The sequence below is a fragment of the Benincasa hispida genome, chromosome 11 (assembly GCF_009727055.1).
Source record: "Benincasa hispida cultivar B227 chromosome 11, ASM972705v1, whole genome shotgun sequence".
NCBI classification, from domain to species: domain Eukaryota; kingdom Viridiplantae; phylum Streptophyta; class Magnoliopsida; order Cucurbitales; family Cucurbitaceae; genus Benincasa; species Benincasa hispida.
In genome coordinates this window covers 37,814,178-37,831,388 of record NC_052359.1, presented here as the reverse complement: position 1 = coordinate 37,831,388, position 17,211 = coordinate 37,814,178, and the positions used below count along the sequence as shown (strand labels likewise).

The following is a 17,211-nucleotide window of genomic DNA, read 5'->3' as shown; positions in this document are numbered from 1 at the left end:
ATATTGTTCAAGTCCCGGAATCAGCCCTTAAGAGAGCAATTTATCTAATTGCCCCGACATCAGGGAATGAGTGAATTTCGTCTTTTGTAGCTGTGTTCGCAGCTTCTTAGTCAAACAAATCCTCAAAATGGTAAGCAAATTGAGTTGGAAATCTAGTCACTCATGCCCATACAAATAAAAGGATCACCTTCATGAGCAGGAGTTCACAAATCACTTAGGATTCATATCATGTCACCTATGGTCATCCTAGTCAAATGTAAGTCTCTATTATTAATAGCGTTATATAATGAGACTAATCATTTCGTGGTCTGGTCTTATACAAACTCTTTGTATAGGATACCTTCGCTCACATGTCTCCATATGAATGATCAGGATCAGATCATTTGTAGCACTTTACAACACTTGTAATATCTAAAAAGTGGGTCGTATCCGTAATATCACCAAGATAAAGTACTCAATCTTGTCCATCTATTTCAGACTGTTTAGGTTATTTTTTAAACAAGATTCATCTGTACATACTTGTTTAGATTACATAAAATAACCTAGGATCTTTAGTTTATTGGATTGAGTGTATGCTCATAAAGCAACAATTATTCTATTAATAACAATTTATTTATACAATATTTACAAACTACGAGAATACAAAAGACTTAAGATACCAATCCCAACAAGCACAAAACACTTATTGTATAAGTCATTCCCTAGAATACTCTTAAGTCATTGAAAATTACTTTTGATTAGAAAAAGTCATTTTTAGAAGTATAGAACTGAACAATAAAATAATTCAAGAACAATCACTTTTAACAAATCACACATATATAATAATGTTTTATTATATGATCAATACATTATTTTTCTTCTTCTCATATTTATATGCTACAAGAAATAACTATATATTTCTCAAATACACACATATACTAATTTCCTATTATCAATACATCTTTTTTTCCTCTCTCTTCTCATATTATTTATATGCTACAAGAAACTGAATATACACACAAAACATAGCCAAAATGCCAAAAAATAAAAAGGGGAAAAAACAATCTCTTTCATCTTTTAACTATTCTTATATATGAGTGAATAATGGGATTTTTATTATTTCTTGTACCGATATGTATATATGTCGTATGGTACGTGGGATTAATTAGGTGTATTCTTGAACGAGTCGAGTTTTGAAGAAGCTGTTGTTAGCGGGATCGAATAAATGTGAGCCTTGTATTCACCCCAAGTGAAAGGCCTATAAAGGCATGGTTGATTAGAGGTAACCATTTCTTGTAGGGGAGAGATCCATGCATTTAAAGATGGCGATGCAAAATAAGCCATTGACATTCTTGGCTTTGGCCCTCCGTTTGCCACTGCCTTATGAGTTAAGCTCATAAACCTCCCATTTGTCAATACCTTCAGATTACAAACACTTTTGTAAATATTTTTGAACTCTTATAACATGCAGTGGAAAGAAATTGAATTACACGCTTAGTTCCTAGAATAAAATTATGGACTTCAATAAAATTTAAAAGTTTAGAATTTTATTCTAGGTTAATAACTCATTTGATACAATTTTTCGTAAGAATTGGAATTTACAGAGTTTTTTCCAATTTTCTAATTATTATGATAAATTTTTCGTAAATTTTTTTTTTACATGAAATTTCTCAATCTCTACCGAAAATCCCAATAAAACTTTTATACCAAATTTTTTTCCTTTAAAAATTACAATAAATCTACCATAAAAGTAATAGTTGAAACTTGCCATAAACATGGAGATAAACAAAATGAAAAACCAAGGTCCTGGTTGGTAACCATTTAGTTTTTCTGTTTTTTTTTTTAAATTAAATCTATAGATACTATTCTCACATCTAAATTTATTCATTTATTATCTAGTTTAAAAGCAAGTCAAATTTTGAAAATTAACAAAAGTTGATTTTAAAAATTTGTTTTTTAAAAAATGGAAAACAAAAAACGAAATGAATAGGCCTAAAGTTTAAGTTTTCAAATTGATGTTGAGTCTGAAAAGTTTTGTTAGGTAAAGATAAAATTGAAGTAAGAAAAAGGTTAAGAAAACTAATTAAGAAAAAGGTTAAGAAAACTAATTTTTAAAGAAGACGTTAATTTTAAAAGAAAAATACCTTTTTAAGTTAAAAATAACAATTTTGGAGTTGAGAGACTAAAATTATAATTTAAATAAAATAGGGAGCGTGTCTGAAATGATACCGGAAATAGATCGCCGATTATGATGAAGTAGGCAGTGGGGTCAGGAGAGACAGGGACCCACAAGCCATCATCCAATGAGATTTCGAGGCCACCAACGTCGTTGGATCTTAAGATGGTAAAGATCTGAGGGTCAGAATGCTCGCCAAAACCAATCTTATTGGACGGCGGGAGATTGATGAAGTCAGGTAATGGACGGTAGTGATTGATTCTAAAAAGTGAGTCACTTTGATCGTCTGAGATCAAACGGCTGAAAATGGATGTATCTGAAATCCCCAAGCCCTCAGCCATTAGATCAAGGAGCTCACAAGCCACATTTTTTATTTCTTGTATGTAACCATTCAAAGCACAACTGCATTACAAAAAATTAATTAATTAATTAATTAAATTTTTTAAAAAAAATTTACAGAATGTTATTGCTTATCTCCCACTAATTAAAAGATTTTTAAATCTTAAACACCAAAAGGGAAAGAAAAAAGAAAAAAGAAAAAAGAAAAAAGAAAAAAGAAGAAGAAGATAGATAGATCTAATTATCTTTTTTCGGGTACAAACAAACATGAGTGGGTAGAAAATTTTGAAATGTAGACAAAATTCTTGAAATTGTGATAAAATTATGACTTTGATTGTAATTGTTTCTTGGAGTGATTGAAGTGTGAGTGGAAGGTGATAATTATAAGACATGAAAATTATTTTAGTATATTTGCTTTAATTTTTGTTCGTTTGTAAATAGATATATAAATTAAATTACAATTTTAGTCTATCAATTTGTGTGTCTATTTGGTTCATTAAACTTTAAAAAAGGTAGTAGGGCCTCAAAACTTTCAATTGTTTTTGTCTTTTTTTTTTTTTTTAAAAAAAATAATTGATATGTTAGAATTGTCTAATTAAGATCCTAAACTTTTACTTTTGTGTCTAGTAGATTTGTGATCTTTTGGGAAAAAAAAAAAAATCAAATAGGACATTAATCCAATGCATGAAATTAAAAATTGAAAGACCTATTGAATGCAAAATTGAAAGTTTATGCCTTGATTGATAACCATTTGGTTTTCTTATTTATTTCGAAAATTGTGTTTGTTTTCTCACAATCTATTAATCTATTGCTTTCATATTTTCTGAGTTAAAGTTTGAATTCATAGCCAAATTCTAAATTCCAAAAACAAGTTTCTAAAAACTACTTTTTTTTTTTTTTTTTTTTTTTTTTTTTAGTTTTCACATCTTGGGGTGGGCTATCTCACACCCACACACGGTTAAGATGTACACAATAAGACATATAGATCAATAGTTGAAACTGATGAAAGTGATGTTTATAGACTTAATTTAAACAAAAAAATAATATGATTATCAAACGAGAGCTTAATTACTTATTATATACTTTTAAAGTTAAAAAACTTATCAGACACAAAAGATCAAATTGAGAGAGTTACTATCCATCTTTTTAAAGTTTAGAAAGACTAAATATACATAAACTTGGAAGTTCATAGATTAAATTTATATTTTCACCTATTATGCATCTTAACGTCGTAAGACATTCAATTACTAATTATAACTTTCTTAAGATCACGCCAATGCAATCGAGTTGTTACTATAAATACCAATGATTGATATAACACACAAAATGCTAATAGAAAAGAATGATATCCTAATTAGCAAGATTTGAATAAGGGCATGTTTCATTATATTTTATGTGCTTGATCACCAACTATATGCCATTATTGACAAAGGAAATCAAATATAAGATGGGTTGGCTTTCAAGTAGCTATTAATAGTAAAGACCTTTACTAGAGAGAAAGCAAGAATCTTTTAACAAAAAGGGTCTATTTGCAAGCAAGATTTTGCTCCATGACAACACACACAACAACACATGTATATATATGTTATGTGGGTTTGCTTTTCTCTTCTCTCTGTATCTAAATATATTGAATTGGCCAAGCTAGCATTATTCTAGCTACCACCAAGATTCTTTCCTATTCTAGCCTCAATTAATATTTCAAAAGTCATAATCGGATCTTTAACTTTGTAATTGTTGTATTAAAAAATTGATCGTAATCATTAGACAACTAGAAAATTGGATAGGATAGTTAATGATTGTAAATTAAATATGTGTCCAAGGAAGAAAAAAAGAGAGGGGTATAGATTTTATTTAGTCAAATAATGATTTTTTAAATGAGTTTTCATGTGAATCATTTTAGGTTATAGATAAAGGGGAAAAGATGTCCTTTTCTAGGATTCCAAGCAAACAAATAGTAAAGAGAAAAAAAAAATCCCACCAAATTAAAAAATATATATATATATATTTGAAATAACTACCTCGTCAAATATTGAGGCAAATGCATGGATCTAAATCTTTAAAAAAAAAAAAAAAAACATAAAGAAATTTATGTGGAACAAACAATAAATAATAATATTTAAGAAAAAACAAGCCACAATTTCAGCTTCAACTCCGGAACTTGTTTGAAACTTTAACGAACAGAAAACTACAGCTCCCTTTTTCTTCTAAATATTTGATCTATTCTTAGTTGACTTGCTTCTCAAGTTTTTTCCCATTTTAAAATGTTAAAAACTAAAAATAACCTAAACCTAAATTTAAATTTTAAGAATTGAAAAACTATAATAGGGCATTGAATATTAATTTTCATTCATGAAACTTCAAATCATCTTCGTTGTTATACTAAATTATATTAGTAAAGAAAAACAATGGATGACTGAAAAATAAAATTTTGAATTTTTAAATTTTTTTTAGATGATTGTTTGAATATGAAAGCTTACTTTAATCACATATTAAATTACCATTAAACTAAAAAATTCAAAGAGAAAACAAAGAAATAAATCTAAAGTTTGAAAGTTCTTTCTAGAGATGAAAATTGTTTATAAAGGCAAGAAACTATAAAATTACTACTTAATCTAAATGTTTTAATGTTTTCTTTAGTTACGTCAATTTAATTAATCGAATCTTTTCTCTCACGGAAAGTAATAGATGTTTTATCTAGTCAATAATGTTTTTATGTATATTTGTCAATTTGCTCAATAGGTTAATTACCATCTCTCAAAGTTGTTCGTAATTGGTGGAATTTAGAAGAATAATAAAAAAAAATATTTAATATATTGTATAAAGAGAGAAGAAAACCTGAAATTTGATGGGTTTTTGGAGAGGGGGAGAGCGAATTGAGAAACAGAGGTAGGTTGAGCAGAGAGAAGAAGATACTCAAGCTCTCCCATATCACCATTGCAGCCGATGTTTTTGATGCCGTAGCCGAAGCGAGTGGTGTTGGTGGCGGGCGGGGAAGGATTAGCAGCAAGCTTTTCGGCGGTGGGCATGGCGAAGAAGGCGAAGGCTTCTTCTTCAACTCTTGTAATGGAATCCTGAGGGACGCCATGGTTGATGAGCTTGAAGAAGCCATAGTTTTCGCATGCCTCAACGAGAAGCTTCGAGATGTCTTGCCGTTTGCTCGTGATGCCGGAGAGATCGATGGTGGGGATTCTGGCGGCGGCGACAGCGGAGGACTTGGAGTCTGTGGTTGGGGAAGAATTGGGTGGTGGTACAACCATTGTGAAAATTAGTTTTGGGTTTCGGAAGACAAAGGGAAATGAGAGGGAAGAGATTGTGTGCCGGTTCCAAAGGTTCAACATTATGTCTATTTATAGTGCTAAGAGAGAGGGTTTTGAGAGTTTTTATTTATTTATGTATTTATTATTACTATTATTATTATCATGAAAAATAGTTAATGCATCCCATTAAAATATAATCATAATTTATCATGTGGTAATTTATTATTATTTTTTAATTATTTTAATTTTTTTTAATGTAAATGATGAGATTGAGATACTTAAAGATGTGTATGTTGAGATGTACCTAAATATATTATTATTATTATTATTATTATTATTTTAAAATTTTTATTGAAAAATTACAAAATGTAGATCGAACCTTCCACTGATGAGAAGGAAGATCATATGAATTTTTAGAAGAGAGAGCGTTTAAACTTTTTGTTCAAGTTTCATTTATGCCGTCTATTTTTAATATTTGTGTATGTATTCTCAAGTTGTTTATATTGATCTACAAACTTTTAGGGTGATTGTGGTTATTACTTTCAAAGTAGAAAAATATAAAATAATAAAATTATTTATACATAGGTAGATTTTAATTATTTATACACTCAAATCAACTCGATCGAATCCGAATTTTAAAAAAAAATATTTTTTTTTTACTTATAACACAATTACTTATATATATATAGAATTTAGTTTTATTTAATTTCAATATTTTTTGAATAATTTATTCTTTAGCAACTCTTAAAAATAGTTTTTTTTTTATATTTTAGAAAAAAAAATCCATTATATAATTTGAAATTGAATTATTAATCTTAATTCAATATATGAAAATAATTAAATCAAATTTTTACGTATTTTTTGCTTCTTGACAAAATTTTAAATAAATGATCCGACTAATCTAAACCAACCTAATCTAAATATTTCATGATTGGGTTGAGTTTGGTTCATTTTTTAATAAGGGTTATTTTGAATTGAAGAAATTTACAAACCGAACAATTGAGTATGATTAAAAAGTCTTACAACTCCACCCAATCCAACCCACAAACACTCCTATCACACATGCACATTTCTCTCTCCTTCCCCCCTATTTATCCTCTTTCTCATCTCTTCAATCTCTCTCTATTATACAATCCCTTTTTTTTTTTTTTTTAATATTCCAGAATTTTTTTTCATTTTTTTTAATATTTCTCTCGTTTATATTTTTTCCCTTCTATGTTCTTTTTCTACCATTTTTTTCTTTTTTATTTTCATCAATGAATTTTTAGTTATTATTTGATTTTTAAATCTCTATCATTTTACATCAATTTTGTAGTATTTTAATTTATTTTTATTAAATAAATGAATTAATAAGATGCTTATGTTTGTTCATAGATTTTTTTCTTTCATCTTTTTTTTCTCTCTATATTTTATTTTAGATTTTATTTCTACATCTAATTGACTAAAAGAGAAACACGTCTACATTTAAAAGAAATGAATAAAAATAAAGTTTATTATTAAACTAAATAAATATGGGTATACTCGATTTTTTAATATAAAATATTTTATTACAAGTCATCACACAAATATATCATGTGCAATAAATTATTGATTATTGAAAATTTACTTTACAAAGCTTGTCAGATAATTTAAAAATTGGTCTAATTTAGACTAATTCGAGTAATTAAACCAATAAGTTAGAATAAGAAACCACGTTAATCAAATTTGAATAACATTCAAAGATAAAATTTATTATATTTAATTTTTAAAATTTTGCTTTACACTTGTATTTATATTAAATATTAAATGCTTTATAATAGTTTCATAGTTGTTTTAATTCATGTTATATATTTTATTATATTATGTGCAATCAATTTTATTTCAATTAAAAAAGAAACAGTTATGAAACATATTTTTATTTATATTTAAAAACAAAAAACATAAATAATCATGAAAGATACTATGATTTTTAGTTTTCGAAAAATAAAAAAAGAAAACAAAAAATAGAACATTATTAAACGGTATAAATAATTTATTTTATTTTTCTATCAAATTTCATCATAAGTTGGAAATTTCTTGAAAATATAGTCATTGCTATACATTAACCGTAATAGTTTTTGGTGGGTGTAAAAATTGTGTTAGAATTTTAAGTCACTCGTTAAAACTACTTTGAGACAAAATGACTCCGAAAGTTTCTTTTTTAAGGGTATATTATTATATAATAAGATATAAAAACTATGTAGTTAAAAGGAAATATATATATATATATAGTCTCTAAAAGCTAGGTTAGTGTTTGCCGTCAATTTTTCGACATATATATATATATATATATAGTTTTAAAATATTTACTTAAATATTTATATTATTAAGATTTCGTTTGATATTCATTTAGACACTGTTTAGTAATTATATGTTTGATCTTTGTATGTTACTATTCGACTATTTGTAGGTGAAATTTGAAAATAACTCTATCGAATAATAATGAGTTAGAACAAACTGGTTCAACTCCAACATCTATGAACATGAGCGAATCAACACCAATAAACAATATTTCTAGTGGTAATGATCAATCTACACCTATTACATTAGATACCGATAATAATGAGGATGTATTAAAAAGTAATAGGTTGATGTCAGTAGTATGAAATCATTATAAAAGACAAAAAATTAATGACACCATGAAAGCAATATGTAATTATTGTGGAAAAAAATTAGGAGGGGAATCTAAAAATGGGACAAAACATTTACATGACCATTTCAAAATTTGTCCCTTACGGAGAAAAAGAGACATTAAACAATATGTTTGAGACCTACTAAAACCAATGAAGGAAAAATAGTCCTAAATCTGACCATCTTTAATTATGAAGCTTCTAGAAGAGATCTTGTTTGTGCTATAATTTAATTGAATATTCAATAAACATGGTTGAACATAAAGGATTTAGAAAGTTTTTGAGTGGTGTTCAACCGTTGTTTAAGATGTTTTCAAGAACCACGATGAGAAGAGATATAATAAAAACTTATGAAGAAGAGAATTAAAACAATGAAGTTTCTGGAAAACAATAGAAGTAGGATTGCTCTTACTACGAACATATGGACTGCATCTAGCCAGAAGAAGGGATACATGACAATCACTGCAAATTTTATTGATGATTCTTGGGTCCTGCAAAGCATACTCTTAATATAATTTAAATCTTTTATGTTGTTATGTATCTTTTTTGTTCATTTGGTAGTTTTCATTTTAACATATTATTACATAATATTACTATACTAGGTTTGTACACGTGCCACATCCACATACTGGATAGTTACTTTCTGAACCATTAATGGAGTGTATTTTTATTGCAACATAGATCATAAATTATCCACTTTAACCTTAGATAATTGTTCAATAAATGATGCAATGGTTGACATTTTATTAAGGAAGTTAGATTTAAGGACACTGTAGTTGCATGGAAGTTTGTTCCACATTCGTTGTTGTACACATATTTTGAATTTGATAGTGAAAGATGATTTGGTTGTAATTTCAGATGGTATAGAGAAGATTAGAGGTACTGTACATTTCTAGACTCTTTCTGCAAAAAGGAGGGAAATTTTTTAAGAAGGAGTTCGTCAATTACAAATTTCATGCACTAAAAAACTATGTCTTGATTGTGTTACAAGATGGAATTCAACCTTTGTGATGCTCAAAACTACTTTGGAATACAAGGATATTTTTCCTCGTCTAAAACAACGTGAACCACTATACACTTGTCTTCCTTCAGATACTGATTGGAATTTTGCAAAAAAAAAGTGTGATAGATTAGAACCATTTTACTTGATGACTGAGTTGTTTTCTGGGTCACGTTATCCAACCTCTAATGTCTTTTTCGAAGAAGTACATGAAATTAGGTTGGAACTTTCTAAGTGGCTTAACTCTGATGTTGAAGAGGTACAAGTAATGGCATCAAGAATGATTGTTGAGTTTGAAAAATATTGGAGTGTGATTCATGGTGTATTGGCAATAGCTACAGTATTAGATCCTAGGTTTAACATGAGATTGATACAGTTTTATTTTCCTCAAATCTATGGATCTCATCATACTGTTGAAATTAAACATGTTAGAGACTTGTGTTGTGATTTGATGAAGTTTTATAGTTCAAATTCAAGAACAATAGAAGAACCTCAACATTCTACATCTACAATTAGTACTTCTTCGACTTCAAGGCGGATGGAAGTAGTAGTTCAACTACTTTTATTAGTAGGAAAGATCAATATCTCAAGTTTGAAGAGTTTGTTAATAATGTTGAAAATGATGTTGATAATGTCAAATCAGAGTTGGATGATTTGGATGAGTCTTTTCTACCGCGGTCGGATGACTTTAATATTTTGCAATGGTGAAAGTTGAATGGAGTGAAGTATCCTGTTTTTTATCAAATTACAAAAGATATTCTAGTCGTTCCCGTCACTATTGTTGCTTCTGAATCTGCATTTAGTACTGGTGGTACACATGTAGGTCCACATCATTCTCAAATTCATGAAAATTTATTGGAAGCTTTGATGTGTACTCAAGATTGGTTATGGACGGAAGGTATGAATAACTATTGTTTAATTTATTTAATAAACTTTTATTATTTACAATTTGAGATCTAATTTTCCTTTTACATGTCTTAAATAGATAAACATACTTCTATAGATGTTAAAGTTTTGAAAAATGTTCTTGAGGATCAAGATTCATATGATGTAAGTTATAAGTTCGTGTATTATTATTATTATTAATTTAAAATTGATTTATATTAATGTGTACAATATTTGTGTTATTTTTCAGGAATCGTCTCTTACAAAGTTGGATGAAATTCGTTGATGGCGGCTTGGTTTGGTTATGTTATTATCATGTTGTCATGTTGTGTTGTGTCTTAAACAAATATGTTATTGTTGTCATGTTGATGTATGTTTTTATTATTTAAGTCTAAGTAGAATTTTAATAAGAATTATTGATGGATTATGAATGGATGTTTTTATTACTTAAGTTTATGTTGAATTTTAATGAGAATAATTGATGGATTATGAAATTTGAAATGTTTTTAATAGAAAAAATGATAATATTATATTGAAATTTGCACTAAGAAATGTTTTGTTTCAATTAAAATTGCATAGAAAAGTCCATATTTGAATAAAAAAACAAAAAAAAGCAGGAAATTTTTCCCTGGGAACCCATTCCCTGTGGAATCCCCGCGGAAAATTTCCGCCCCGTTCCCCACGAGGAAATTTGCGGGGACAGAGAATGGTATAGCGGGGCGGGGACGGGGACGAGGATGGCTTCCCCCTTCCTGCCCCGCCCATGGACATGTCTAGCAAAATATATATATAGTTTTAAAATATGTTAGTGCTTGTCGTCAATTTTTCCACGTATATATATAGTTTTAAAATATTTACTTAAATATTTATATTATTAAGGTTTCGTTTGATATTCATTTAGACACTATTTGGCTTTGAGTTTTGTTTATGAAAATTAAGTTTATTTCCTTTCAATTTCTTATAATAGTATGCATCTTTATCAAGTAAAAGAGCTCGATTCTTAACCATTTTTTCTTAATTTATTTTTCTAAATTTACTTTTTTAGGTCCTGTTTGGTAATCATTTGATTTTTTTTTTTGTTTTTGAAAATTTAGCCTCCACCACTATTTCCATCTCCAAATTTCTTTGTTTATTATCTATTTTTTACCAATTGGTTTAAAAATCCAAGTCAAATTTTGAAAACTAAAAAAGTTTGTTTTTGAAATTTTGCTAAGAATTCAACATTGTAATTAGAAAATATGCAAATTATTGTAAAAAGTGAGGAAGAAATAGACTTAATTTTCAAAAATAAAAAACAAAATGGTTACCAAAACGGAACTTTTTTGTTTTTAATTATTTTAAAATTTATGTTTATTTTCTTATAACTTTTTTACCCTATGATTTTCATTTTTTCGAACTAAAAACTTGAATCCTAAACTAAATTTCAAAAACAAAAATAAATTTTTCAGACTATTTTCTTAGTTTTCAAAATCTACCTTATTTTTTAAAAGACTCCAAAAAGTCAACAACAAAGCAATAAAAACACTCCAAAAAGTAAATAATTTTGACTTTTTAAGCCAATTAAAGGTATATTTATTACATATTTAAGGTTTGAATGAACCTTTTAATTAGATTTTGAAAATAAGTTACGGGTAAATTTTGGCTAGCTTACTGTTTGTTTCTCACCACACATATTTTTCATTTACTCTATGATAACTACCATTGAATAAAGGTTTTAATCTTAAAATTGTTACCATATTCAACATTTTGAATAAAAGAATGAAAAATAAAATAATGCAAGACTTTTATATAAGGGATTATATAAAGAAGAATGAATACAAACATTTAAAAAAAAAAGAAAAAAAGAAACTTTGAAAAGTAGTTTGTAAAATGCTTTGAGAAAGTATGATACATTCATCAATTATTAATTTATCATGTATGGTGTTTGAAATCTAATTATAGCAAATATAAGCTTAGGCCCTTTTTTTATAAATAACTTAATTAATTTCAGATAAATCACATGTGTATATTTATATCTCGAAAGTTTTTAATTTATTGATCTTTTATATATTTAAATTTTTTTTTTAAGTTTTATTTTAGCTTATAAATTTTTATAAGAAATTAAAAAAAGTAAGAAAAACTATTTATACAAAATAGTAAAGTTTTAATCATTTAATAAAGACTAATAGAAGTCTGTATAGACATTGATAGAAGTCTATTAGTGTTTTTTTTTTTTTTTTTTGTTATTTTTGTGGATAGTTTTGACATTTTTTGTATGTATAAAAATTTCTCAACTTTTATACATATATAACTATTTAATTAAACAAAAATTTAAATAAAAGTATAGGTACATGAGGTGGTACACATCCCAACACATATCACATATGATTTTAATTCATTTGCATAGGTCGATTTATATTCAGACGAAAGTCAAAAGACATATGTAATTAATATGTTAGATTTTATAATCAATAGTCGAGGAAAAATCAACAAAAGGACTAAAATGTGGTTGATATGAACTACTAGCTACATCAAATTATTATTAATTATATTTTTGTTTAATAATTTTGAATGTAATTTCATTATTTTTTAAATTTATCCTTATATATGTTATATTAAACAGGGATATTTTTGTTATGTGATGTGACATACATTAAGGTTTTGAGGAGAATTATCTAAAAGCTTGACCATTAAGTTGTACATAATGGATAACAATTAATCAATTTTAGCCTCTTCATTTTTTCACCATGTTTAGTCCAGAGAACTTAAATTTTGTAATTTTACTCATGTACTAAGTTTTAGGACAAAAACATTTAAGTAGAACTGATTATACTATATCTTGTGGAGTGTTTGAGTCTTGGACCAAAGAATCTCATGTTCTTTGTCTCGAAAATTTTGATATAGTAAGACACAATTTATATCTAACCTAATCTTTAGGTTTGAATATTAATCAAACGATTTGAAAATTTGGTGATTGGAATTATAAGAAGTTCACATGTCTAAAAGACATCCTAATTCCAATTCACTAGGGTTTCATACTAAAGGATTTTATGAATATAAATGTTAAATGGAGTAAACCATAAAAGATTAAGGATCAAGATAAAGCTTACAATATTTGATTTCTATTCTATTCTTTTAAGTTTGATAACATGTGGATAAGTGGTGGAAAAATTCAAACATTTTTTAAGTTCTACTTGAACGTATAACTCTTAATCAATTGAACTATACTTAAATTATCAAATATTTAATTAATATTTTTTTTTCATAAAATCGTCTAGTTAATACAATTTAATTAAAAGATAAGCTAGTAACATTAATCTTGCGAGACAAGTATCTGACCCTACCATATTTAATTTTAAAAGGACTCCAAATAAGTTCTAATATGCTCATATTGCAAATTTGACTACATTCTTCTAAGAAAATGGTTAATAATTTTGATCCTCAAATTTTCAATATTATATCTAATAAATTCTTAATTTATTTTTTTCATAAAATTCGTCAAATATTGATCTTTGAACTTTCAAATTTAAATTTATTAGGTCCTTTAATTTCTTTAAAAATTTTTTTTTTTAAAAAAAGGTCATATGGGTACCTCAACTATTAATTTTATGCCTAACCAAGATCATCGAGCATATAAAATATTTCATAGATCAATTATTTATTCCAAATACTTAAAAAGTAGAATGATCTATTAGACACAAAATCACATTCATTAACTTCTCATTTTGTATTGCATTCTTTGATTGATTTTATTATTGACAACAACAACGCGAAAACGAACAGAGTTGTTAGCAATAAATAGAGTTTTTTCAAAGATCAAACAAACTAGGTGTAAGGGCCAAGAAAGTGAGTAAGAACAAGGAAGTGAGTGAAAACTAAAACAAGAGTGATAAAAAAAGCAAAATAATATGGAAAAAGGATTGGTGATGCCAGCAACAAAGAGTTAGAAATCCTTTTTTTTTTTTTTAAATGGTAAATTTTCATTTTTTTCAAAAAGAAAAATTACAGTGTTTGTGAATAGGTTTCTAATTATTCAATGTTGTCTAAAATCAAAGATTTTTTTTTTTTTGAAATAATATTGAATATAATTTGTATCTAATATCACATAAAATTGAAATTTTGTATTTAATAGATTTGTAAATTTTAAAAAACATCGAATCGAATATATTAAGAATCAATTAGACATAAAAATGAAAGTTAATGACTTGATAGAATAGTAAAAATTTAGGAACTCATTAGATAAAAAAACTGAAAGTTCGAGGACTTACTAGAATAATAAAATTTTAGGGACTAAATTAGCAGTCATTTTGATAACTTTTTATTTTTTGTGTTTGAAAATTAAAACTCAAAACACTCTTTCCACCGTTAATTTTTTTTTACTTTGTTATATACTTTCTACGAGTCATTTTGAAAAACCAAGTCAGGTTTTTTTTATAAAAAAAGTAAATAAATAAATAACAAGTTTTAAAAACCCTTTTTTGAGTTTTTTTGGAATTGGGTTAAAAAAATCAACTATTTTACTTAAGAAAAAAATACGCTCAATTTTTAAAAACTAAAAATAAAAAAGCCAATGACTATAAAAGAGAACCTTAATTTTTTCTTAAAAATAAAATGTTAATATATAAGAAATTTATTTATTGACATTCAAATAAGATTTGCTACTGAATTTCAGTTTATAATATGAAATTTTTATTTCCAAATTGTTAATGAATTTATCTTCAAAAGTCATTGGAGAATAAATGCTAAAAAAAATTATGAAATCAAATTAAGATAAATATATGTATATATAGTTATATTTATAGTAAGTAAATCCATAAAAATTCTATTTATTTGAATCTGAGTTGATAACCCAACATTGATCACAGATTCTTTGAGTTTTGTTTAGGACCTTAGCATTGCACCTGGTTTGATGGTTTTTTAATGGACCTTGTTTGCCAATGTTTCTATTTTTGTTTTATCTTTTTTCTTTTTAATCAAATAAATGTTTTCTATTTTCTCTTTTAGTTTTGTTTAATGGATTTTCCTAGGGTTTTGGTAATATTTTTATTTCTCATTTCCATCAAAATTAACAAAAACACTATTTGATAATTTTTAGTTGTAAATTGGATATAGATAATAGAATGATACTTTTCAAATGTATTTATGTTTCTTTCAATAATAATAAAAACAATAATCACCAAGATAGTTTTTTATGGATCAAATTCATCAATTTTGTTTTATTTTAAAGCTTGGTAAATAGGTCTACATTTTGTATCAATGTAAAGTTTTGCACAAAATGAAGAAGAGAAACCAACCATTAAAAGTTTAATTACTAAAAAAAAAATACAAACTTGAGATCGAGACCAGACCGAGGATAATAATGTAATTCAAAAACGTATTTCTAGCACGCTTTACTTTATATGGCATTAATCACCTCAATCTTATATTAAGACTCATGAACATTTTCAACCAAATGTTCATTAAAGAAAAAAAATTTGGGTGGATCAGGTTGCATCCATCTATTATACAACTCTTACGTACCAAATAATTTTTTTAGAAAATTATTAAAAAAAAAAGTTTTTTTTTTTTTTATTCCAATGTCAGCACAAGGGAAACCTTAAAAACATTTTCAATCTGATAAGAGTTAAGTTGTGAAAGAAGCCTTTTTTTTTTTTTTTTTTTTATATGTGCGGAGAAGAAGGTTGTACCTAAGTATTACTCCTCGTTATAAGTGTTGAATTTTATAAAAATGTGGCAAAAGAAAGTAAATTGAAACATAAAAATTGATTTAATAAATGTACATTAAATTTATGGTTAGAAATTTCAAATTAGATTGAAACAATCAACAAATTAGATTGAAATCATCAAAATAGATGATGTTTCATCTACAAATTTAACATATATGATTGTTATATTTGTAGTTTCTTCCATTTGAATGAATTATGTTTGATTTTGGTTACATAAAAACTCAAAATTATTTTAGATTTGACAAATGTTTCAATTTTGTATTTATTTGATCTTAATTTATATTTTGGTGAGTTGCTAGCCTATAAATATCAACTTGTGTCTTTACTTGGAGTATCTCCTTCCAATTTTAGGAGCTCTCTCTTTCTTTCTTTTGATTTGAATTGAATTGAGAGTAAATATTCAAGAATTTTGCCAAATCCGAGTAATTCTATGATGCTATTCTATCGGTATTAGTAATTTATCTTGCAGAGATGATCATTTTAGTCTAATTGTAGCTCTTTCTTTCTTTTGTAAGCGTGTCATGCCTATATATTGATCTTTCTCCAAGATTTTGAGGTTTTTTCTTATAAGTTTGTGATTATTTCAACATATAGCACTTGTTATTCCATTTCGCTTGTTTTTTGAAATTGTTGTTATATACGATGCCTCTATCTTTATAATGTAATTATTTATATTCATTTGAGTTGTAATTAGTTTGTTAGCATTATCCAATTCTTTATACTTCCTCTTTTGAACCAAATGAAAAGAAAAAGAAAAACACCCATTCTTCATAATTATAAGAAAGAGTACAACTAATTCATAGTTGGAAAAAGTAAATATTAATTAAATGGCAAAAAGTCGCCTTCCAACAATTTGATTTCTAAAACATAGCTGTAAGATGAAAACAAAAGAATTTGAATATATTTGAAAAGCTTCACATCTCCCCTCATTTTTCCCTTTTCCTCCAAACTTTTTATATATGGCAATCTAAGAATAGGTATGAAAATTTGGCATTGAATTAAAATGGATCTTCCTCTATGATTTGGCTTGTTTTTCTTCAAATGTTAAATTTCTATAAATCCTTTTTAGTGCAAATCAATCAATTCCTAATTTTGATTATAAGTTGGTGTGACATTTCCTTCAAATACTTAGTCTTTTAATTTTACACATCTTTGGATTAGTAACTTTATTAGACAAAAGTGTTTCAAGGTATCTAATTGTAATTAATCATTTTACTTTTTC

General features: G+C 26.5%; 1 protein-coding gene across 1 annotated transcript; it reads right to left on the bottom strand.

Annotated features, from left to right (window-relative positions):
- Positions 1-844: 844 nt before the first annotated feature.
- On the bottom strand, positions 845-5,801 carry LOC120091783 (gibberellin 2-beta-dioxygenase 2-like). Its single transcript, XM_039049903.1, has 3 exons — positions 5,330-5,801; positions 2,209-2,557; positions 845-1,398 (listed from the first exon to the last, which is right to left on the bottom strand). Exons 1-3 carry the CDS (start codon positions 5,749-5,751, stop codon positions 1,141-1,143), a joined length of 1,029 nt encoding a protein of 342 aa, XP_038905831.1. The 5' UTR covers positions 5,752-5,801; the 3' UTR covers positions 845-1,140.
- Between the last annotated feature and the right edge of the window lie 11,410 nt (positions 5,802-17,211).

Bases quoted from the DNA above. Each gene is read 5' to 3' on its own strand.
- LOC120091783 (XM_039049903.1), bottom strand. From the start codon at position 5,751: ATGGTTGTACCACCACCCAATTCTTCCCCAACCACAGACTCCAAGTCC. The intron at 2,558-5,329 runs GTTTTCTTCTCT...TTTGTAATGCAG, and splicing joins AAAAACCCATCAAATTTCAG to TTGTGCTTTGAATGGTTACA. The intron at 1,399-2,208 runs GTATCATTTCAG...TGTAATCTGAAG, and splicing joins TAATCGGCGATCTATTTCCG to GTATTGACAAATGGGAGGTT.